Source organism: Camellia sinensis, chromosome 3 (assembly GCF_055761805.1).
Source record: "Camellia sinensis isolate YWXY chromosome 3, ASM5576180v1, whole genome shotgun sequence".
NCBI classification, from domain to species: domain Eukaryota; kingdom Viridiplantae; phylum Streptophyta; class Magnoliopsida; order Ericales; family Theaceae; genus Camellia; species Camellia sinensis.
The window spans coordinates 142,956,755-142,981,665 of NC_138963.1; the positions used below are offsets into that span (position 1 = coordinate 142,956,755).

General features: G+C 32.1%; 1 protein-coding gene and 2 long non-coding RNA genes across 6 annotated transcripts; 1 reads left to right on the forward strand and 2 right to left on the reverse strand.

Annotated features, from left to right (window-relative positions):
* Positions 1-4,012: 4,012 nt before the first annotated feature.
* LOC114314255 (uncharacterized) lies at positions 4,013-12,051 on the forward strand. 2 transcript variants are annotated; one of them, XR_014364536.1, is made up of 2 exons: positions 4,013-4,390; positions 11,743-12,051. It is a non-coding gene; the product is annotated as an uncharacterized LOC114314255 (long non-coding RNA). The 2 variants fall into 2 exon arrangements; XR_014364537.1 differs by lacking the exon at positions 4,013-4,390 and adding an exon at positions 5,900-7,237.
* A 707-nt stretch (positions 12,052-12,758) lies between these two features.
* On the reverse strand, positions 12,759-18,531 carry LOC114314257 (uncharacterized). 3 transcript variants are annotated; one of them, XR_014364539.1, is made up of 5 exons: positions 16,762-18,531; positions 15,744-15,847; positions 15,457-15,523; positions 14,848-14,918; positions 12,759-13,262 (listed from the first exon to the last, which is right to left on the reverse strand). It is a non-coding gene; the product is annotated as an uncharacterized LOC114314257 (long non-coding RNA). The 3 variants fall into 3 exon arrangements; XR_014364538.1 differs by lacking the exon at positions 15,744-15,847; XR_003647413.2 differs by lacking the exons at positions 15,744-15,847; positions 16,762-18,531 and having other exon boundaries at positions 15,457-15,736.
* A 228-nt stretch (positions 18,532-18,759) lies between these two features.
* Positions 18,760-23,695, reverse strand: LOC114314256 (uncharacterized). The gene is made up of 3 exons (XM_082921064.1): positions 21,348-23,695; positions 20,999-21,190; positions 18,760-19,619 (listed from the first exon to the last, which is right to left on the reverse strand). Exons 1-3 carry the CDS (start codon positions 23,516-23,518, stop codon positions 19,091-19,093), a joined length of 2,892 nt encoding a protein of 963 aa, XP_082777190.1. The 5' UTR covers positions 23,519-23,695; the 3' UTR covers positions 18,760-19,090.
* Between the last annotated feature and the right edge of the window lie 1,216 nt (positions 23,696-24,911).

The window sequence follows — 24,911 nt, forward strand, 5'->3', positions numbered from 1 at the left end:
TACTCATATAACTCATATACACCTATATATTTAATTATATAAGCTTTATCACAAATAAGGAGGGCCAAACACGCCCTTACGAATTGCACAAAATTAAATTTCAATTAAACTTTCCAGATGACTCTAAAGATTATGATGATCATAAATATGTCCCCTGTTCTGGTTTCTGAAGCCTCTAAGGCCTTCAATTTGCAGTACCAAGTTAACCACCCAAACGTATATTAACGAATCAGACAAATTAGATTTCCAATTAAGTTTCCCAAATAGTTCTAAAAATTTCCATTAACGCATCCCAGTCCTCAATTATGATTTCTGAACCCGTAAAGGTCGGTAATTTCAATTTTAAAGCCATGGCTCAACAGTTAATTCCTCAATTTGAACACACATCATTAAATTAAAACGCATTAACCCATAAGGCCGCAAAGGTAATCTCTAATACGGATTTTGGGTCGCTACATGTAAACATCCCATTTTCAATGGCTCAAACTCAAAATCAGAGTTTATAAAGTTTACCACTATTCTAAAAAAGTTTATATGTTTACTTTTTAATATCTATAACATAATGTAAACATCCCATTTTCAATGGTTCAAACTCAAAATCACAGTTACACATATAAAAACCTATAAATCATAGACACATATATAAAATCACAGACTAAAAGAGAGCTACATTTCTCAGATTGGTTCAAAATTAGGGTTAACAGAATTTAGGGCTAACAGAATTAGGGTTCAAAATCACAAAATTTAGGGCTAACAGATTTAACAAAATTTAGGGAGAACAAAATGTAATCCATTACAGAGAAGAAGAAAAAGAAACCAAACCTCTATAAGCTTCTTCTCTGTATGTGTGTATGTAGAACCCTACTCTAAATCTCACCCTTTCTCTGTTTTCAGAGCTGCAACAAAACAAAACAAAACACACACACACACACACAAAAAGAAAAAGAAACAGATTAGAGATTGAGAAAAATAAGAGAATAAGAGAATAAGAGGAAAGTAGAAAAGAAAATAGAGGTTTACCAAATATCAAAAAAAAAAAAAAATGAATTAAAGAACAGAACCCTCATACTCTGGTTTTAGAATTGGAATGGAAAAAAAAAAAAAAAAAACAGATTAGAGATTAAGGAGAAGAAGAGAAGAAGATGAAAGAAGAAGATAAGACAAGATCTCACTACCACCACCACGATCAACGATCCTCTTTCAATCGAAGAATGGGCTAGGGTTTTTATATGAGATTCTCAAAAAATGGTGTAAAAAAAAGAAAAGATTGTTGATCGCCGATCGACTTTCAATGTAGATTGTCACTCGCTATTGGTTAGATGATGGAGAAGATCGTCGTCGCCGTTAGTAGATGAGTAGGGTTTTTTTTTTGGGAGAGAGAGAGAGAGAGATAAGAGTGTGTTTGTTGTTGGAAAAAGAAGAATAGGTTAGGTTTACTGAGTGAGATCAGAAAAATGGGACATAAAAAAAAAATGGAGACAAAATGAACGGGACGGGTGAAATGAGTGAAATGATGGATCAACTGCTACCCGATCCGAACCTGCGAAAACTCAGAATCTGGACCCATATCTGCCCGTCACGTGTCACGCATCCACCCAAATGGGGTCAGGCTGGGCGGGTCGGTCAATCCGCTGCACAGCTTTAGCTGAAAATGTCATGTTAAATATAATTGAAAGCTTTTGTCGACTAAAAAATTAGTCGTCAATTGTGGACTTTTAGCGACTAAATATTTTTTAGTCGCCAATTACCTTTCCTGACAATCATTCAATGACAAAGCTAGTGACCAAAACATTTAGTTTGCAAAAGGTTTGGACGACTAAAATGTGACTTTTGGAGACTTTTGGTGAAAATTTCTTGGGTACTGTGTATTTGCGTGCGCAATTGTAACTAGTTTATTATCCTAATTAATTTCAATACACTTGATTAACTAATAGTAATTTTAAAATTGAGTAGGAAAAAAAAATTCATAATTCAGTAAGTACCCAATATGGGTATGACATGTTTGGCGACATACCCATGCTTCATAGTCTCAAGATAATTCTAAATGAGAATTTTTATATTTTTTTGCAAAGTATATACTATTTAAAAGTCATTTTCATAATTTGGTGGTTGGTGTAAGGGGCAGTACCCTTTGTCCAATCCATTTGAATCCAATTATAGTTGAGTTTGTAGGATAAAAGTCATTTAAATTATGATGAATTTCTCACATAAAATTACATTATTTAATGCTAATTGAATTTATAAATATTTATACACAAGCATCAACATACACCATTATAATCTCACAATCGTTACAATCATCATTAATATTGCTGCAACCATCATCACTGTCACCACCACCACCCCACCACCATCACCATTATCAAGCCACCATTGCTATTACCACGACCTTCATTATCATTGTTATCATTATCATAAAACATACCATCATTTCAACTAGTAAAATTTCATTATCTTTAAATAGAGAAATTTAACCTTAAAATTTAGGTGAAATTATTAAAAAAGTGAAATTTCTAGTAAAGAAGTAAAAATTATAAAATTAAAGGTAAAGATGAACTAGTGAGTAAATAGAAAATTTATGAGTTAAAGAGAGTTGTCACGAGTGGTTTTGTTGGAGCAACAAGTTATTGTCATTATATTTTTAATTAGCTAACGATAATTTGATTTTCGTAATTAATTTGTTGTCTAATTTTTTCTATAATGTCTGTAATTACAAAAATTTTAATATTGTTTAATTAAAACTTGATAGTAATAATTATTTAATTATCTTCGCCTAGTGAAATTTCATTTTCTTCAAATAGTGAAATTTAGCCTACAAACAAACAGAATATTAAATGGGCCACACCTCTATCATAATCCCATCCCTTCTTCTACACAAAAAAAAAAAAAAAAAAAACAGGGCCAAAGTGAAATATCTAGTAAATGAGTAGAACTTATAAAATTAAATACCAAAGACGGAATAATGAGTAAATTAGTATATTTATTGAAGGGTTTAATTGTATCATTTTATAGTTTAGATAGTAAAAGAATACTTGGTGATAGTTTCAGAGGGGGAGAGTTAAAGTGAGACTTTATGCTAATTTCAGTGGAGATGAGTAAATTGATATCTCATGATAGCTTTAGGAAGGTCAAATATTATTATAATACAGGGGGTGTGGGACATTTTCGTATAGCGGAAGAGAGTCCTACAATGACGTAGACTTGTGGAAGAATCACGAGTTTAATAAGAGAAAAGTATGTTTTGAACCCTTTGACAATTGACTCTATAAATTTTAATTTTTCTATCGACAAAATAGAGACAAAGAGACATAAAGTGAAAGGTAGAAAAAAAATAAAAGGCATGTGATGGATCTAAATTAGTGTCGGTAGATCTAAAATCTTATTGCCGCAACAATGATGACAGACAATCATGAGACATAGTTTGCATGGTATTGGATTGTTATGAGACAAAGTTTGTATGGTGATGGACAATCGTTATGGATATTCAATTATTTATTTATGACAATAAAAAATAATATATTTAAAAAAAAAAATTGAAAAACTAATACTATGTTTGATTTTGAATTGAAAAAGTTATTTTTGAATTTTCAATACATTTTTTTAAAGTGAATTTTATTAATATTTTAATTAAAAATTTTAATTTTTAAATTCAGTTTATCTAGATATAATTAAAAAGAAAAATGTTTATAAAAAATCTGTAAATACAAAAAATAAATGATTTTTTTATATTATATATTTGGTGTAATTTTAATTTTTTTAATAAAATTTATACTTTTAAATGTATTTAAATTTTGTTCTTGTTCTTCTTTTTTTTCCTTTCTCGAACTGAGTCATAAAACTCCAATAAAATAAAAATTATAAACAATAAATAATAATTAAGAAATATTAATTTAGCAAGTATAACATATTTTTCACATCTAAAAAAAAAACTAGAAATAAATTTTTTTACAAAATTTTATCTTAATTTAAAATTCCCTCTAAAAATTTAGGACCATCAAAATTTTGCCCCTAATCCCTCCTACGTTTCTCATGCCACTCTCACTCCCTATCTCTCACACAACACAACTACTTGCTCTCATTTCTCCTCCCTCACGGAGGGACGATTTTGTTGGTCCCATTCCACCGTTGTACCGCCTGAAATCCAAAGTTGATTCACGAACTTGGACTATTTCATTTTGACCAGGTAAGTTGATTTCTCTTTCTCTCTCTGGATCTTATTATCTGCCCTAATTTCTCACAAATCAACTCCCTCTCTTAGCAATCTCTACCTCACACACTTTCACCGCTCTGTAATCACTACCGCACCACGCCACCGTTGGCACCGTCTCTATGAATACAGTGGAACCCCCACATTCGCACGACCCATCATTTCCGCCAGCCAATCCCACCGGTAAGCCCGCTTTCTATTGCTTTTGTTGTCCCTCTATATCCTCTTGCTTCCTGCCATCGTGCCCTAATCTCTCTCTTTCTCTCTCAGCCACCATATTTCGTTCTGGGTATATGTTAATTTCAAGATTTGGTAATTCGAGGAGCATTTGTGTTGGTACTTCATATTTTTGTTTCTTTGATCAATTGCAATTTCAGTTAAACACACAATATATTTATGTTGGATGTACACATGAATTATTGGAAAAAAAAAAACCTAGTGTGAACTAAGAATTTGTGTCTTGTGTTGTAGTCTATTTAATCAATTTATTGACTTTTTACTACTATAACGTGTGTAATTTCTTATGCATGATTGGTTTTGTATATTATTTGAACAAGAGGAAAATGACTAACAAGACACCTCACAACAGAAAAAATCTATGTAATTAGTCCACCAAAACAAACTTTAATCATGTTAAAACCTCTTGAGGTTAAGGGTAAAGGGGTGGTAGTTCAAATCTGGTTTTAGGTTTTCAGTTTTACTTATTATTATTATTATTATTATTTTTTTTGGTTTTTGGTTTGGTATGATGCTTTGGATTGAATCCTCCAAATATCATTACAAGAAGTGGGTTTACAATTCATTGATTTAAAAGTTCATAGTTGGGGGAAGGTTTATAGTGATTGAAGTTCCTTAAAATAGTGATTTAACTTTAAGTTTTATTTAAACGTTGAAACAAACTGATTAATATCTGAAACTTATTTACGAAATGGTAGTAGAATTGATATAAGTTGTTGGCTATCTGTTGCAATGAATTTGGTCCAAAGCATTTATAATTTATTCTTGATTTATATATATATATATATATATAACAAAACAAGGGGGCTGATGAGATGGTTATCCTATATGGACATTTCATTCAATTGTTGAGATAACTGTCTTTCTTTCCTTTAGCTTTCCACCGTTACATTACAAATGTAAAATGTATGTGAGAGGATCTATCTTTGACGGCTCAAATTCATTATTTGCTTCAATCGTAGGGCTCAAGTTGAGATGAGTTCAAAATTCAAGACTCAAATCCTGTCTGAAGTTGACAATCTCATCATTACTCATTCTTTTCTCTCTCTCTCATCAAATGACACTCTCATCGGTTCCCCCCCCCCCCCTCTCTCTTTCTCTGTCTCTCTCATTCACTCATGACTCCCTGTCTCGATCTCTACCCAGCACCAGTTAATTCAATTTCTATCTCTAACTCCCTCTCTTTTCCCCGATTTCTAAACCCTAGATATGTTTATGTTTTCTACAATATTTACCATCAAATTTGGTTTTTTGCAGTAAAAAAAATTCGCATTTTGGTGCTATTACCTATACCCTAATCTCTGGTTCTCTCTATAGATATTTGTAGATCTATTTATATGATTGTCCATTTTTTAAGTTCTAATTTTTACGTTTTTGTTATTGTTTGAAGCCCTAAGTTATTTAATGCAATTGATCATGTTATTCTTCCTAATGGCAATGGCCTAAAGGTTAGTTATTTCTATAGTCCTATCACAGAAGTTTGATTGTTGTATGCTTGTGTAATTGAATAATATTACAATTATGTTTTTGTAAAGTTGATTTTATCTTATATTATTTGTGGGATTTTGTAGTGCCAGTTTCATATTTTATCTTGTATTGGTTTTTGTAATATCATGTGTCTATATGAAATGTTTATTAGGGTGATTTGTTTTAGTAATTTTCGTCTCTTTGAAGTTTAGATTTTATAATTTTTTAAACTCCTGTTAAATAATATTTGAATTTGTTCTAAAAGGAAGTTGGTGGGCGTAGAAAAGGATATCAAAGCATTCCTTGTGAAGGAACTATGATGATTTAAATGAAAGCTTTTGATATTACTCTTTTTTTGAAGATCATTTTGTCCTTGATTTTATATCAAGTTAGCTTTGCCCTTACAAAATTACAAGTGACTAATGTACCGACAATCAATGTCATTGCTAAGTTTGTAATGGTATTAGGCTGGTTTTCTTTTGTTTGTGATGACCAAATATATCCCCTCAGGACTAGACTATTTGTTGAGAAATATTTATCAATTAATTCCATTTCTATTTATGTTTTTTTGAGAAATTCTTCACTTCATGCTCTTCTTTGTTTACAATAAAATGGAATTCTTCCATTGACTTAAAATGCATGTATGGCTTGACACGGTGAATTCAATAAAATTGAATTCTTCTTGGTTTATTTTTGTCTCACTGAATGTAAATTTTATTTTTATTTTTTTTGATTTTATGTCTTTTTACTTGTTGGTTTTGTTATATCTTTCAAGGTTTGATGTCATGACAACATGTTTAAATCTTTTTGGAAAGCTTATAGATTCATAAATTATGTTGCTTCTTCGAACCTAGACCCTTAACTGGCTTCGTGCGTAATATTTTCTTCAAAACTTCATGAGATTTGGGATATATATACAAAAAAATAATATATTTTTATATTCGGTGTAATTTTAAATTATTTTTAATTTATACTTTCTAAATATATCTAAGCTTTGTATTTTTTTTCACAAATTGAGTCATAAAACTCTAATAAAGTAAAAAGTATAAACAATAAATAAAATTAAAAAAATATTAATTTAACAAGCCTGATCTATTTTTAACATCTCTAAAAAAATTAGGAACACTTTTTTTTCACAATAATTTGAAATTCCCTCTCAAATTGGAGATTACCCCAAAATTGTGCCCTAACCCTTCTACATTTCTCATCTCACTCTCACACACAACTCCTTCCTCATTCCTCCCTCACGGACGATTTTGTGTAAATCCAAAGTCGCCACCGCCTGAAATCCAAAGTAGCCACTGCCGACTATTACATTCTCACCAGGTAAGTTAGTCTCTCTCTCTCTCTCTCTCTCTCCAATTTCTAAGACGTATCTATCTCCCTTATCTTCTATATGTTTTTGAATGGGTTTCCAAAATGGGTATATTAAATGTCTGATTTTTTGATTGGATTTCTAACCCTAGCCATCTCCTTGACCTCCTTATTGCTATTAAGTTTGAGTTAAAATTCTGATGTTGAGGATTTGAGAAGATGTTTTCTCATCTTTGAGAAAACCCTTATTATTATTGTTATTAGGTTTCATATTTGTAATTTAGCTATTATGTCACTAATCTATTACCATTCCTTTGTTTTGATTGTCCAGTTTTTTTGGCCATAAATCTCATAGACATTGTTCTCAACGTATAGAACTTTCTGTCTTATTATATTTGGTTTTGCTTCACCTTTTTGTTTCAGAACACATGAATGGTTTTCATGGTGATTCACTTCCTGTTCCTCTCTCTCTCTCTCTCTAGCTAGTTAAAATCGAGTTAATTGCAATTAAAAGTACAAAATTGATGCAAAAGGCAGAGTACATGACATAGAATTTCTTACTTCTTTTGTAACCTTTTCTTTCAAGGTCAAGTTTCAAGGGTATAAGATGGTCCCAAAAACTCCAAAAGAAAAAAAATAGCAAATATTTTTCACTAAAATGATGAGGTTTTAATATAAGATTAGAGATGGCTACTAGAATGACATTATGTTGTTTTTCTGGTGTTTCACATATGCGTCACCATAAAATATTCCTGGATTTCTTTTGTCCTTACAAATATCCACTATTGAAAAGGATATTTGATGATAGGCATGTCGATTAATTATGCGTTATACGTTATACGGTACTATTTAGTCGCCATCAGCTCACACCAATGTGCTAAAAGATATGTGATGAGCCTAGCAGCTAGCATAATTCATTTAAAAACCAATGAATGGAATAGCAAAATAAGCCGAAGCGAGTTAATTTTTCTATGATTTTTTTTGCTTGTTTTCAATTATTGCTAATGCATAGTATTCTTTATCGGCCTTGTTTAATTTGGAATCCTTTTAAAGTTGTTGGTAGTGATTCTGAATGGACATCTATTTGTACAAGCTCAAATGGGAGAAAATGGGGAATTGATATGGATTAAGAAAAGAAGAGAAAAGAAAAATGACAAAATGAATGAAGAAAAATAAATGTAGGAAGGGGGGTGTTTGATTGTTTGTGTTTGCATTGACATTGTTAATTCTTCCTTAATGGGTTTGATTTGTTTTATTTTTCTCTATTTGGTGTTAATTCTAAAAGTAGGCTTATATATGTTCTTCCTTAATGGGTTTAAATGTATTCTTTTAAAAATAGATGTGTTTTTAATGTTTAAAGATTTTACATGTTATGGTGATTTGGTAGAATTTTAGTCGACCCCATTTGATGGGACTTAAGGCTTGGTTTGGTTATGGTGATTTGGTAGAATTTAATTGAACTCATTACCATTGTTGAATGTGACGATGGAATGTGTGGAAAGTGAAACATATATTTTCCCCTATTTGAAGAAAGTGTGAGATTCTTGGGTGTGCAAAAGTGAGATTGTATATGGTATGGTAATTTATCCAAAAAAAAAATAAATAAATAAATAAAATTTGTATATGGTATGGAATATATGAGTTTAATATTTAGAATATTTCTTTGAATTTTAGGATGGTTGGATTTTTGTTGGAATAGTTGAAAGTCTTCTTATGGAATTTTTTGATCAACATAGAGTTGGAACTTGGCCGTGTAGGTTATGAGTGGACTAGTGTGAAACTTTTGCTTTGTGCTTTATATATATTTGCTACAAAACTTGGTTTTACAATGGAAATGCCGCTCCTAGGGACTAGTTTTCAATAGGATGTTTAGACAAAATTTTAAGAAATTTTAGCAGAAATTATTGGGATTTTGTTTCTGAGTGGTCTAAAAATTCTGGAAGTACTATGTAGAGGCTTGTAAGAAACTTCTCAAACATGTTGGGAAACAATGGAAAATGTATGGAAAATGCTCCCCACAACATCTCTTTAGCTATACTCCTGATGCATTTTTTCCTTCTTCAAATAGAGTTCTTACTATTTTTTAAATTATTTCGTATAGTTTTAATATGACATTTTTTTGCTGAGGATTGAGTGATGTTAGCCCTATGTTTCTTTGCTTGAGTGTTTATTTTTGGCTTTTTGGGCACTTGATTGTGATAGAATCACAAAAGTTAAGTATCACTCTTCGAATGAGCTGAGTTTGGGTCTTTGTCAATTGTGATTTAATTTCCTATTTTTTGATATTATTGTGGTTCCTTTACAATTGAATTCTGGACTTATGCTGCTGTTTTGATAATTTCTTTTGGTGTTCTGTTTTGTTGGTGGTAGTAAAGGCTTCTTTGTAGCACTGATTTGGATTAGGTGAAGTCTTCTTTTATTTTGGAGAGGGAGGTGTATCATTGTCTTATTAATTATTTGTGTTTAAATTTCTTTCTTTCCCTTATTTAAAAAAGTTAACAGATTGACTAGTCAAAACTTCGTCTTTGGCTTTAAATCTAGAAACAACTAGCTTTCAATCAAAAGCTGCTACAACGCATGCTTGCTATTAGCTTATTTATGTACATGAGGCATAGTCGAGATAGAATAGGACTTGTTTTTAGCCTCAAAGCATGTCTCACTCAGTTAGGTTACAAAATTATTGTTGGGGCTATACCCATCCAATCTGATATCAGTTTTTGACCATATCAGCAATTCAAATTTTGTTATTTCAACCGACTTATTTAACTATTATATGGACCTTTCAAGAGCCTTTGAGGCCTTTTGACCAGTTTGAAAACATAAAAGACCTTTGTACCAAAATTTCCTGCACATTGGCTCCTCAATAGTCCACTTTCAAAGCTCCTGAGTCTCAGTGAATTTCAAACCACAATTTGAAGTTTTTACAGCACCTAGCCTCATGTGTCATATTTATTTTAAGATAAGATGGACCACTTTTGACTTCAAATCAAGAGGCTTATCGATGTATATGTAGGCTTTTGTGAAGTATTAGTTGAGGTTGATAATGTCTTTATTTGTATTGGGGATTCTTATATTTGGCTTTGAAGAATTGTGGATATTTAGTTATAGAGATTTAAACTATATGGGTTTCATTGGTTTTGTGTGTCTTTGTGACTTCATTTGCCCCTTGAGAAATTACATACTTCTAGAATTTTTTTAAAAATCTTGCTTAAAGAGAGAAAAGAATAGTTGGCCAACGTTGGTGGTGTGTTTTTCTATACCTATCATGTGATTCTTCTTGTTGATATTTGCCTTTTTCTTATAGGTTTCGAGTCTTGAAACTTTGTTTTGGTGTACTCTAAAGTTAATGATGCTTTGGGTTATCTTTATGGACTATAAGGTTTGAATGTTTTTTTTTATAGGTAAACATCTCTTTGCAATTGTATGTTTCATAAGAAAACACAATTGTGCTGATCACTCATTAGGTACACAGCCATATTGAGTGTTATTTTCATGAAGTCAAGCATCATCTATGTCGTTGATTTTTGTTGTTATAGAGCATTATTGGACCTCATCAATTTAATTTAACATGTAATGCTAAGAAATAACATAGGTACTAGTTTTACTTTTTCCCAAATGCATGTTAACATGTGATCAAAGAATTCAAGAATTTTAACTATTGACAGTTTCTTTTCATGTGAAAGTTACATCTTAGTTGACGGGATAGTTTTTGAACAATCCCATTCCCTTTGGGAAAAGAAAAAGAAAAAGCAATCCTTATTGAACAAATTTAGCTTTTGTTTAATTGTTTGCTTAGGTTCAATTTATGTAGAATTCAAAATTAGTATATCAACCTTTGTTCCATCATCTAATGAACAAATTAAAATTATTTTTATTAAGTTCAGGTGTGAAATCTTGACTCACGAGCGAGGTAGACTGGAATTTTTACCCTTGAGTGCAATTTGGAGAAGCATTTATTGACCATGTGTTTTATTTATTTATTTTCCATTTTTGTCTAATTTATTGACTCTTTATTTTTGCTTTGTTCTATTTTTTTTCATTTGAATTTTTTTTTCTTGACATTTCTTTTATTTAGTTAAAAAATGAGTAATAGTGATGAGTGACCTTTGATTTGTTATTTTTTTTCTTATCAAATGAACGTCTTTGAATTAGATTTTCAAAGGAAAACAAGATGAAAGGGAAAGTGGGTAGTTATATATGTCATTGTTATGCATATAGTGAATGGAGTGAATAAAAGTTACTGGAAGTCTACAATGAATTACTAATTTTTGAAGAAAATGAATGAAGATTATAGTTTCAATAGTAAAAAACAAACAATTCATTGCATTGTTGAGTCTTCCACAGTGCCCCCAAGTTCCAATAATTAGAAAAACTCAAAACATTTACCTTGAAGAAAACTTAGAATACTTGAATGCGTCAGGTTGATTTGTGTTGAGGAATTTACATTTGACAAAAGTGATCAAAACATATCAAGCAACCGTTTAGATTTTTAATCATTGTGGGCTTTGTGAAAACAGGATGAAGATAAATGGTGTGCAAGAAGATTAGAGATTATGAGTAAGAGAGGTTGAAGGAGCATTAGAAGATGCTTGCCGACATTAAATTGGGCATTAAATAAGCACAAAGTGCATGTGATTTCTTAGATTTGCAAATGTAATTTTGCATGAGTACCATGTCTTTGCAAACTAACTTCATGACTCCTCAATGATAAACTTCTGGAATGGGTTGTGATTCTTGGCAATAGTTTCCCTATAACCAGTTGTATTGTATTGATAATGTTTATAATTCGTTCAAAATGAGTTTTGACCCTTCTTTTTTTCAAATTATTTTTTTTGGTTGGTATTCTAAACAGTTACATGCGTTTTGATAATCTTGTTTGTATTTGCTAATGTATTGTGTTATCCTATATCTAAGTATCCTCACCAATTAAGTGTGACGTGTTTTGGTATTGGTTAATGTCTTTGAAAATTGGTTGAGATTGCATTAGGTGTAGGCAAGAATGCCAATACTATACACTAATTTTTTTTATGCCAATTGATTATGCATACGAGTCACAAGTCTTGGTTGAAATTGACTTTGGCAATTGAACCGATTGTGCATACAAGCCACAATCCAAATTTATAAGCCAATCAATTTTGCACATACCATTCATTAAACTAAGTCCAACTAAGTGTTTTATAATTGATTACGTAATCAATTATGTAACTAGTTATCTATTTGTCATTCCAACTCAATTTTTTTAATGTTGCCATAGTTGTTGCAAATTACATATGTTACATTTCCTCAGCATCTATTGTGAATAAAATGAAATCTTTTTAATAACATTTCTTAAAAACTACTATTGTATTATTGTGAAAAATAACAATTATATCTCCGCCAGAATTCTATTTTCATTCAAATATATGAAAAGCTCAATTGACAAGATAAAAATTCAATTGTCAATAAAACTTTATCTATTCATCATAAAAAAAAAAAAAAAAAAAGACACAAAAAGAAGGTTATCCTAGTGTTCATGCAACAGACACGTTTGAGGAAAATCCAATTAGGATTCAACATCTAATGACCACCGGAATGTAGTCAGCAACCAAACAAATACAAAATTGCAGCCAAAATTAAATTAAGAAAAAAGAAAATTCAAATCAAAATTTAAATTTTCTTATTCCGGAAAGGCAGTAGCTCCATTTGTTGTAGCATCCATAGGCTTGGCTTCTGCGATGCCTCAACCTTGTCACCCTTCTTACCTGCAAACGCAAACGATTAGGATGGGCCTATAAGTGCATAGCACAATTCCATTTGCATGCTTAAATGAGTTGTTCCAAAGTTTTATGATCAGTCTTTCCGGGATATAATGCTAGCATGCCTTTCTTCTTCTTCCCTCCACCTTTCTTTGTTTTTGTGCCCAAAGCTAACCAGGCTTTAATTACAGGGTCATTTATTGTTTTAGTAGGCTAGAGCTCCTGTAGAGGATGAGACATAATGCAGTCTGACCCATTTGGCATTAGCAGAACAGTGAATTTTATATGGGCAACATAATCACCTACACAACAAATCAAAATTTTCAATACCAGAAGAAAATATAGATATTCCAAGATTTATAAGCCAACTCACATATAGCCAGTGTTTGAATCCTTACTAGAATACCACACTTCTCTTCCAAAGCCCAGTCATTTTATACATTTTGACAATACAATTAGGCCAACGGAAAAAGGACCAATGGCCAATCTAAGTTTTTTTCCAACACAAAAACTGTGATGAATGACGGTGTGATTGTGCAATTTTTCCATAGTTTTTAACAGTGATAAAAAAAACTTAAAAATTTGAGATTAAATGTTAAATGTAGCATAGATGACAAATCGGAATTCGTATCGTGAATCGAAATAGTTTTGTACCGAATCATGAATCGAATCAAATTGTGAATCGTAAAATTTCAGTCACTTTTTCTAAATTACTTAAAAATATATATCTACACAATTAGATGTTAAATATATCTTATAAATATGAAATATTTAAACGTAAATAAATAAAAATGTTATTTTGAATGATAATCATGTAGTTTAATAGGTAAGAAGTTAACAAAGATTCCTATGTAAGATCACCATTTTACCTTTTTTCTTTTTTAGATATTTCTTATCAACCGTTCTTAATAAAGATAATAACCAAATAAACAAACTATAAATAATCCAAAGTAACAATAATTAACAACGATATTTATATTTAGACAATAAGTATACATAAGTAACAATGAGCAAATAATAAGAAAAAATGATTTAGAATATTTTATTTTAAAACTTAAAATATTTTAAAAGACATAACTGACCTCACATATGTAATATTCAATTATATTCAATTTAATAAAATAACAATAGATAATTCATAGTGTAATTTTAATCTTAAATATCTTTAGAAAATATATTATGATTTTTTAAAGGGAAAAAAAAGGGAAGAACGGTTAAAAATATATTGGGTCTGACTAAATCTGATTGGATCCCATTAAAAACTCCATGATCACTAAAATAATAACAAATCATGTATATATGTTAATTATTTTGGTATTAAACGCTATTACAAGTTGTATTATGTCATTTTCCCTAAAAAGATACAAAAAAGAAGAGTTGAAAATATGTCGGATATAATAATTTCAAAAATTGCATAAATCATAAAAAGTGAATTGAATCGTGAATCGATTGTAAATCGCGTGATTCAATAGAGATTCACTTCCAAAATAGATTCACTTATAGATTCGTATCGATTTTACAAAAATGATGAATCGAATTGTGAATCAAATCACGAATCGTAAAATTCTGATAATAGAGATGACTAGTAGCAATAAGATCTGAAGGAACAACAAACATTGCAATGCAAAAATAATTTTTAAAAAAATAAAAAAATAGCACTCCTAGTAAAGATGAATTGCATCCACTAGATATTATTCTGAGAAACCTAAAACTATATCAGTGACAGTATTCAATAATTCGTGAAAAGGAAAACAATATCAATAAATCATTTGAGACTAAAGTGACATACTTTTTGTTAAAGTAAAAAAGTGAAATAGAATGCTGCACCCACAATTATACAATACTTGCATATATATGGCAAATCTACATAAAAACTAAGGAACTAACCTTGGATAAGATAATGGGTCCACCTTGGGATGCATAGAGTTTTCTTGCTTCATCATGTCCACAATTTCCACCTAAAACAAAAGTACAATGAGCATATTTAGGCCACCAATTTAAAATTTAATCGCAGAACCTAAGAAGCACATGCACTTCTAAGAAGGTGACGTATTCGTGTCGGACACCAACACTCTTTGGACATGTGTCCAACACTCTTCAAAACATATCCTATTTTTAAATTTTTTTTAAAGACTTGGACACTCTTTGGATACTTGGAGAATACACATGTCAATCGCTTAAATACACGTGTCTATCGATTAAACACATGTGAAACTAATTATAAGTTTGAACAAAGCAACTTAACATACAATAATAAAACAAAACCTATATAAATTTATAAGAATTAGGGTCATATTGTATTTTTTTATTATCTTTGAATGATATATTTATATATATAACATATAATAAATATATAGAATTATATATTTCATACGTGTCCCCCACGTGTCGTGTTTGGTATTTTTTGAAAATTAACATGTTGACGTGTCCGTGCCCGTGTCGTGTCACGTGTTCGTGTCTATACTTCTTAGAGCAGGACAAAGTGAGAGGGAATACCTTGAATGACTCATTATCAGTTCGAAACTGAATTCCAGGTATGAAATGCAACCAAAGAGGAAACCCACTGTTCAAAAACAAAGTCTATAAGGCAAAGTTCACTGATAAATTGTTGGTTTGTATACTATACAATAGATTGGAACAAAATTTTATAAGCTTTACCAATAGTTCCATTTAGCACAAACATGAGGACCAATACGTAGATGAGCATCTAAACTAGCTTTAGCAACCAATTTAATAAATTTAATGAATTGCTGATTCAAGAAGGATCCTAATAGAGAACATACCGCAGCTTATCTGTAATGGATACAGAGGCAACAAAGAAATGTTTGGCAAGTCATTTGAGCAACAAAAGGAAGACCTCACAACCCAGAAACTGTGAGAAGGCTGCCTAGAAAAGTATATTTAATTAAAGATTTCATTGCTCTATATAAATCTTAGGACTTATATAAATATAATCAATTTTCGTTGGGAATCTAAAAACAAGACTAAAAAGGGCTCAAAATTATACATAAAACTACAATGACACAGGGAAAGAAGAAAACGTTTCAAATAATCTATAAAATCTTAAGCAACATGGCAAGTTGGCAACTGACTTTAGAATAAAGGGAACTTACTTCTCCTTACTTTCTTTTCCTTCTTTTTTTTCTTCTCAAAATGGCCCAATTATGGAGATATGCTTCAAGAGAACTTGAAAATAGAGTTAAAAATTGTTAAAGATAGGATATTTCTGCAATTATAAAAAATACTTCGGGTTCTTTTTGACCATTACCAAAATACTTTATCTAGTTTTTATTTGCAAAAGAGTTAATGAGGTGGTGGGAAAATAGTATATAAGAAAGGGCAACATGTTACAAACTGATGGGGAAATGCAAAATAATTACAATTACACAGGAGGGGTTATAGAACTCTAATAAGTATAAAGCATATTAATTAGGACACAGGTCAGAGTGTAAATGCTTTGGAAATTAGGCCAAATTTCTGCACTAATAAATCAAGATAGATATAGAGGTTAACCAAAGAAAAAATGAATTAATAGTAGTCACAACTGCAGCCTCATGTGCAATCATTGTATTAGTTACCACAATACAATTTTCCAAAAATCCAAAATAGATGATGCAAAACCACATCTCACACAATGTGAATAGGTAGGTGAAATGTGAAATCAAACTAAACCACATATAATCCAACTTTCTACAGAACTTTAAGTCAATGGCTGAACAAGCATCGACTCCAATTGTACTAAATCAACACATTTGGAACAAAATTGTATCGCGTGGATTCAAATTCCAAAAATTAACCTACCATGAATTGAAGAAATACCGATCAGATAAGTTTGAGTTCTTCAACACTAGTACTTGATCTCCCAAATCTGAAAAATCATAGAATGAGCACTGCTATCAAAATCTGTCTACATTGTTCTTGTCAAGAATAGGAAGTCTCGCAATATAAACTTAGAGCAAACATCAAAGGTAGTTAAAATATGAACAACGCTAAAATGCTAAAATTCATCAAAATGTTCATGTAGAAAAGAGGAATTGATAATGCTCATGACTATATCACATGGAGAATAACAAAACAGCACGTATGTTATTGAAAATAAACGAAAGCTTGAACTATATTAAACTCAAGGAGTAGCTTCCATCAAGAGCTATGGCATTCAATTCAAGTTCATTTTGAGCATTCTATAAATCTATTGAGTTTTTGGAGTACTTATAAAAATCTAACAGTTCATGCTTCGGTCGAGCATCATTATCCATTCATGAAAAACACAGTTTTTTTTTTTTTTGAAAATTAGAGATGTCAATTTGAAAATTAGAGATATGTCAATTGGCTTACATACAAGAGATGGGCTTTCATCAAGCAATAAATGTGCTTAAGTAATAGGGTGAATTAAGGAAATCCAGAAATATATATATATATATATCATCATCTAAAACCCAGCCATATGAGAATCATCATCTAATATTGTATTAAAAAATTCATGAGGAAGCAATCGCTCAAGTTCAACATCATAGCATCATTCGTTGAATTTCATAAATAGCTAACACAAAAATTCAACGTAATCACTCAAAGAACAAAATTGACACATAATTCCTAACATTTTAATATCTCATGTTTGTTCAGTTCAGTCTATTATATTTTATGTATAAAATAATGTAAATGGGTGACTGTAATGGGCTTAGAAAACCAAGGGGAATAAGCATGATATCAAGTCCTTAATTGAATCCACTCAATTCCTAACAGAGGAGCTATCACTATTGGAATCTGCGAGTGGAGTATCAGATTTAATTAATAAATGTATTTCACAATCAACCAGTAACCCTTTAATGGAAGTTGAATTACAATTGAATGTAGAGATGAAAACAAAACAAATATCATTTACCTATTGAAGAAGAACCAGAGTCACTGCTAGAATTGCTCTAACTACTTGATCTACTCAAAAAAATAATAGCATATAATGAACAACCGAAATTCTCAAACTAACACAAATTCTTAATTGTTTCAATCAGAAGGGTTTTAACAATCATATTCATAAGTGATCAACTGAAAAACATAACACCATAGTTAAAACTAATTACATAGAAATTGATCTTCAATTTCATATATAAATGTTGAGTTTTATCTTTGTTTAGTCCAATCAATAATGCTAGTTAGATTTATTTGACAGAAATGGCACCCATGAGAGCATAATTTCATAGGCAAAATGGTAAATTCAAATAGCACCCGAAACCATAGATTATCTACAGAATAGTTTCAAATCAAGCACCAAGACAACTACACAAGTTCAAATTATGCAATTTTCTGATGAAACAAAACATACCTAAAACCATAAATTTAACAGAAAGCAAAAAAAAGAATAAAGAAAAAAAGAAAAGGAACTTGCAATGCAAGTGTGCATGTGTGTGAATTATTAAAACACCACATACTCTACAAGTTACTTAAAAAATAAAACTATGGCTACAAGAAGCATAAATAGAATTGATTTTAGAAGTGTGAAGGAGATGGAGAAATCGATCGATCATGAAAAGAAAGAGGCAGTTCACACATGCCAAAAATCGATTGAGAGAGAGAGAGAGCTCCATACCTGATATCTAGTTCGAGAGAACGCCTTTACTTCAACGATGGAACCCAACAGAGACTTGTAGTTCCATTATTGCTGGAAATCAAGGGTTATACAGAGATTCAACAATGGAACCCAGCAGATGCTTCTTCTTGTTAATGGAAATCAAGGGCTGCCCAGAGGAAGAGAAGAAGAGGGAGAGACGAAATAGAGAGAGTGAGGGAAGTGGGATGGAAATAGGAGGGTTAACTAGTTGCCCCGGTTTTCAATCTTTTACCATTAAACAATTCAGTGGTCTTGATCAATTCTTTGATCAAATCTTTTACAATTAAAAATGTTAATAGTTAAAACCATTTTACAGTGGCATTCCATTTAAGTACAGAATGGAACAAGAAGTAAACTCTAATGCATAAGATCAGTTAATCTTAATGTATGCCTGTCATATTACATTGGCACAAGCACGAAAGCTAATTGTTATTACATGTAAATTTATGAAAAAAAAAAAAAAATTTGTATGCAATTCCCTATCCAGGCAAATCAGCAATGCTGCTGTGGAGTGTGGATCTAGCATCACCGGTCATCTTGAAACAATGCCTTAGAAACAGAACCAGAGGGTTTACTCCCATTATGTTTCTTCCCCATCATTGGGGTCTCACAGACTATATCATGGTTTCCCCTGTGTCGTTCCTTCCTCTTTGATTGCTTCTGTAGAGACTCAGATTTTGCTCTCATTGCCTTGGGTTGCTTCGGGGCCCAAACCCTCTGCAAATCTGGCATCCAAGTTGTGAAAGAAACAAACCTGCGAGCCCTTTCTCTCCTCTCCTGAGCCTCACTTAACTTACGGGCATGATCCTCTCTCTTAACATTGCGAGGACTGTCCATGTCATGTTCCAGTGGTTGGGAAGACTCATCTTCTGCTGAGATTGATTCATGAATTTTATTAGTTTCAGCTGTTATATATCTGTCTTTATCTCTCCACGAGTGATTGCTATCCTCACTGTTGAGTAGCAGAATCAAGGATTCATTCTCATCAACATATGGCAACAGATCCATTTGTGCATAGATTTTATTTACCACATTTCCAAGAACATGATGATACCTGAAAATTTATGCATTCAAATATCATTTAATATGACTGATTCTAACTTCAGGTAATAATGCGATGCTTATACTGTTGCACAATTAAAATATAAAAGAATAGATAAATGAAGCTCCTCTTCATTCTGAAATAACTAGAATGAATAGAGACTAAATTTTGGCTGTCACTGCTCATATACAATCATAATAATGACATTGAATATCTCTAGGACTGTAACATCAGTGTGCTTTAGTGAGTATTGGCAGCGTATGAAATGAATGAAATATGAATCCATATGTAGAAGCAGCATCTAGTAGAACCAGATGCATCCAGAGTGCTTTTGATTTGAAAACTACAAATTTGTTTTAAACACTATGCTTTCAGTAACCAAATTGCATGGATTACAGTCAGTTGGAATTTCTAGAACCATTTCTCATGTGAAACAGAAAGATTTTTATCATTTCCTCATTGACTAGCTCTTTATCAGAGCCACTTCTACATCCAAGTTCCACAAGATCCACATAAAATAAAATAAAATAAAATAAAAAATAGTTAGCTCTTTATACGACTCATTTAACATGTGGATCATTTCGTTCTTTATCAGATCTTTGGTTAGCTCTTTCTCACTCATTGCTCTGGCTCATGCGAAACTTGGGTGTAGAAATGGGTCTGATAAAGAGCCAATCAAAGATACTGTGACACAGAAATGGAGTAATAAAGAGCTGAGCAGTAGACTGGCTGAAACAGAAATATATCAGCTGAAGCTGAGCAATAAACAGAAACTTGGGTGTAGAAATGGGTCTGATAAAGTTCATTTCTGTTACTGTTATTACATAGACTTAACATATTTTTATTGAGAAACGCTAGAGACCTACAATTTTGACCTACAATAATGTGTCAAGGGAGTTGGGCACTATATGGTTGAGTGTGTGACAAATCAAAAGTTGACACCTATCATGCCACATCATTATGAGTCAAATTAGGAGAACTTTTTTAGGGGTCTCAAACATTTTCTATTTTTATTTTGAAATTGCCCTCAGTAACTCCTAGCATGAAACTAATTGTAATCAATAGATCAAGTTTCAGAATGCATGTATTTCTCTATATCTATGTTTGAAATCCATATGTCAAGTTTCCACGCTTACATGTGTGTAAAGCATACACATATGTGCTTGTGTGATTGATCTGTCTTTGAAAAAGAATGAAATCTCCAAGTGAAGGTATCAATATTGAACTGATTTTAACAAAAACAAAATGAGAAAGAGATGTTAAAATATACTTGCAAACGAATGTGTCCCTACCGAAGTAAACAAAATGAAAAAAGAGATGCTAATATATACTTTTCTCTGAAAACAGCTATAAAATATGGTACTAACATATGGTGCCTTTTCACTTTATACCTCATTTTGATGGTTTTTTCGACATAATCATAAAGGCTCAAATGGCCGTGAAAGCCTCCTTCCACAAGGTACTGAATGATTTCTAAGAGCAAGCAAATCTGCTTCATGAGCTTGCGTTTTGTAGAAGCTTCAATACTCTCTGCAACCTCTGACCGGAGTATCTCCATACGAAGCAAAATCTGGAATTCATGTCTTGCACTAATTAAGGAAAATGCCACAGCAAATGGAGCTCAATTGTTACCTCCAGAACTTAGTTTCTTAACAAAGGCACCAATGCATGATAAATACATATAAAAATTAACATAGTATTAAGATAAATATATATATATATATATAAGATAAAGGATACTCTCTAACTATAATTTCAGAAACAAAACTGGTAGATCCTGGATCAGATGCTTTAAAGGCTGGATCATTATCCTTGTGCTTTTCCTTCAATTCCTTGGGCTCCTTTAGCAGAAGTTTTATTAGATTTCCAGCAACTATCTTGCCAGGAGAACCATCTGATTTTACCAATGGGGTTTGACTCTCCATGCTATTATCAGATTCATTCCTCTGGTATAACCAATAAACGGACAAGTTCACAATTCTCTCAGCCAAGATCTGCAAGTCCACTCCTTTGGATTCAAGACCATCTTGAATCTTCTTAGGTAGATTACTGAAAAAGGCTTCCAAAGTTTCTGAACAAGAAACTAAAGAAGATCCCTCCTGTATTTTAGAAGGTTCAGTTGGAAAATATGAAGGGATTGGTTGTCTGCTTTCTTGGTCTGTTCCAGTTAGTCTTTCACCTATCTCTCTTTCAATATGTTGACATGACTTGGATCTATCAGGTACGGTTAAGCAACCATAGGCAGACTTCTTCATCTGTTTCATCCAGCACTTCAAAAACTTCAACTTCTTTGATTTACTAAATCTTCTGGCAAAGTAAGCCTCCTCCAGCTCCAATTCAGAGAATTCAAATGCTGCCTTACAGAAGGAGATCCAGGTGAGGTCCTGGTACACATGTTTTTTGTTCTTTTTTCTATTTTGATCACTTAGAGGGAAATTATTTTTTGATGACGAAGCTACTGATCCACGAAATTCAGGTTCCATCACATGCCAATCATCTATAATAGAGAGAATAGCCAAATGAGCTGTAAAGGGCTTGAGCATACCCATGAATGAATCTCCATTTCCTTTTGAAAGAGACACCAAAGCCATGTAACCTTTCCTACAGAGAAAACTTAACAGAATTTGCCATATAGGCATGGTTTTTCTATCAATGAGCTGGCCCATTTCACTAGATAGTACTTCAAGAACCCTATCAGCAAAGAAACTGCTACAACATTTCTTCGTACTTCTCCCTGATTCTCCTGAGTGTCCTCGTATTAAAATGAGATTGGATGAGCAGCCCTCAGTTCTCACATTCTCATTACATTTCTGAACAGATTTAATATGAAGATTTGTAATTCCATCACCAAAATGATCCCAAAATCTTTTATCTTGTTCAAGTGATTCACTTTCCGAGTTTCTAAATTCTAGGGTATGCATAATATTAGCAGGCATAAGTCTAGGTAGCTCCTTCAAATTGAGCAATTCAAGATCACAGCACTTGCATTCTAAAGGCTTTCCACTCACATCCGAGATCTCAAGAGTCAGTTGTGCATGAATAGGTTTACAAAAATCGTTAAAATTGAGACAACTGAATGAAGTTCCAATAATTGGATATATCAATCCAAATGGAATAATAGCAGAACCCAAAATGATTGAGTCAGTAGAACAAAATCCCCAACCTAAATTCCTAATTCCGTTCTCAAGAAACCCAAATTGCAAAACAGATTCATTAATCTCCACATTTTCTTCATTACACTCCACATCAAACTTAACATCAATCCAACTACAGTGAATATCTCTGTTACCATATGCATCATTCACAGCACCAAAAAAATCATGAAAATTCTTACAAAATGAATCTACATTGCTCAACAATTCATTACCGATACCCACAATCATAAATTCAGATAAACATTTCAACGATCTACCAATCGGCGACAGCAAAAGAACCAAATTGGATCGAACAGCGGGAAAATTGTTCAACCTACCTGAAAGATTTTCACTTTGTGCATCCCAAGCATAATCATGCACGAGGTGAAGCAAAGAACCGGCCACATGTGAGGCACGAGGCGGCGAAATCGCAAATTCCGTAGAAATTGGGGAGTTAGAGAGAGAATTGAGGGTTTTGGAGAGTGAATCGAGTGTTTGAGAAGGGCGGTTAAAGGAGAGATAGGTGGTGGAGGGTATGTGGAGGAGGCGATGGAGGGAGGAGGAGGAGAGGAGAGGGGAGAGAGAGGAGAAGAAGAGCTTGAAGGCGAAGAGAGAGGAAGAGAGAGAAGGGAAGAGAAGGAGGGTTTGGGAAGCGGTGAGGATTGTGGAGAGATATGGGTTAGGGTTTTGGAGGTGAAGTAGTGGGTAGAGATCTATGAGAAGGACAATGCGCTCTGTTTGGGAGTAGTTATAGTAGTAGTCTATGCTTTCTGCCATTGAAGAGGAGGTCTGAGATTTTCAACTGCTAGGTTTGAAATCTGGTAGCAGATTGAATGGGAAGGGGAAGGAGGGTGGGAGAGAGAATGGAATCAATCAGAATTGAGAGAGAGGGAGAGAGAGAAAAATACTTCCAAAAAAAAAAAAAATGGAGGGAAGCTGTGGATTCAAAACCACATGATATTTGATAAACAAAAATGCCTAGGACCGAAAATGGGTGACCCCATTGCCCTTACTGTTTTTTTAGATTGGCTTAAATTATTATTATTTTTTTTTGTAATTTTGCTTTCACAGCCTCTTACGTGGAGATGGAAGTGTTGGGGGTCACCCTCACTAAGAGTCCCAGCATTGTTGTTTGATAAAATTAATATTTTTCAACAAAAGAATAAAAAAGGGGATAAATTTGTGATCAATCACGGGAAAACTTTAGAAATGAAAATTGGGGAAGATATTGAAAAAATAAAAATCAATCAAAATTAAATGCACATCTTTTCATAATAAATAAATAAAAAATAAAAAATAAAAAATGTCTAAATTATCCTATAGACTTGTTTTGGGAATAGTTACTTTTATTTGATTTTTTTGTCACATTATCTTTATATATATATATACACATATATATTTAAAAAAAAATTAAAAATCATTAAATAAATAAGCCCTAAACCAATCCAACCAAATACTCTCAAATGTGTCATAATGATAATTCCTTAACAAATAAATAAGCCCCAAATATTATGAATAAGCCCTAAAGCATTCACTTATTTGGAGGAAAATTCCTAAGCCCTCTAAAATATTAACTCCAAATTTACTCATAATATTTTTATATCCATCAGTTACGATAATTCCTCAACTACCAAATCTATGATTCCAAAAGAAGGGAATGGGTTGTACCAAAAACAAAACGAAAAGGGAATGGGAGTTCCTGATGTCTGTGAAGCATAGCAAGCACTATTGTGAGACAACACAACAAGCACTATTGTGTGCACATTAAGGGGTCTTTTGGAAAGTTAAAAAAAAAAAAAAAAAAAATCACCTTTTAGTTTTTTACTCATTTTGAGTCACATCACCTCTTATATTTTTTACTCACAATAAAACAAAATAGACTAAAAAAGCCAAAAAAATCAATTTTTTTACCAACTTTCCAAAACACCACTAAGGTGCACTTTGAATTTTATTTTGACAAATTGAATTGTTTATTTTTTTTAATATGCGTCATGTAGAATATGTGCCAAAAAAAAACTAAGGCCTAGTTTGACATCTTCAAAAAAAGATAAAAAATCAAAAAGTTACCAAAAAAGTCAAAAAGTTATCCTACCTTCATGCATTGGGCGACAAAAATGAGTCTGAATTTGCAGAGGGTAAAAATACAATTCTGCCCCTGCTTTTTATTGCT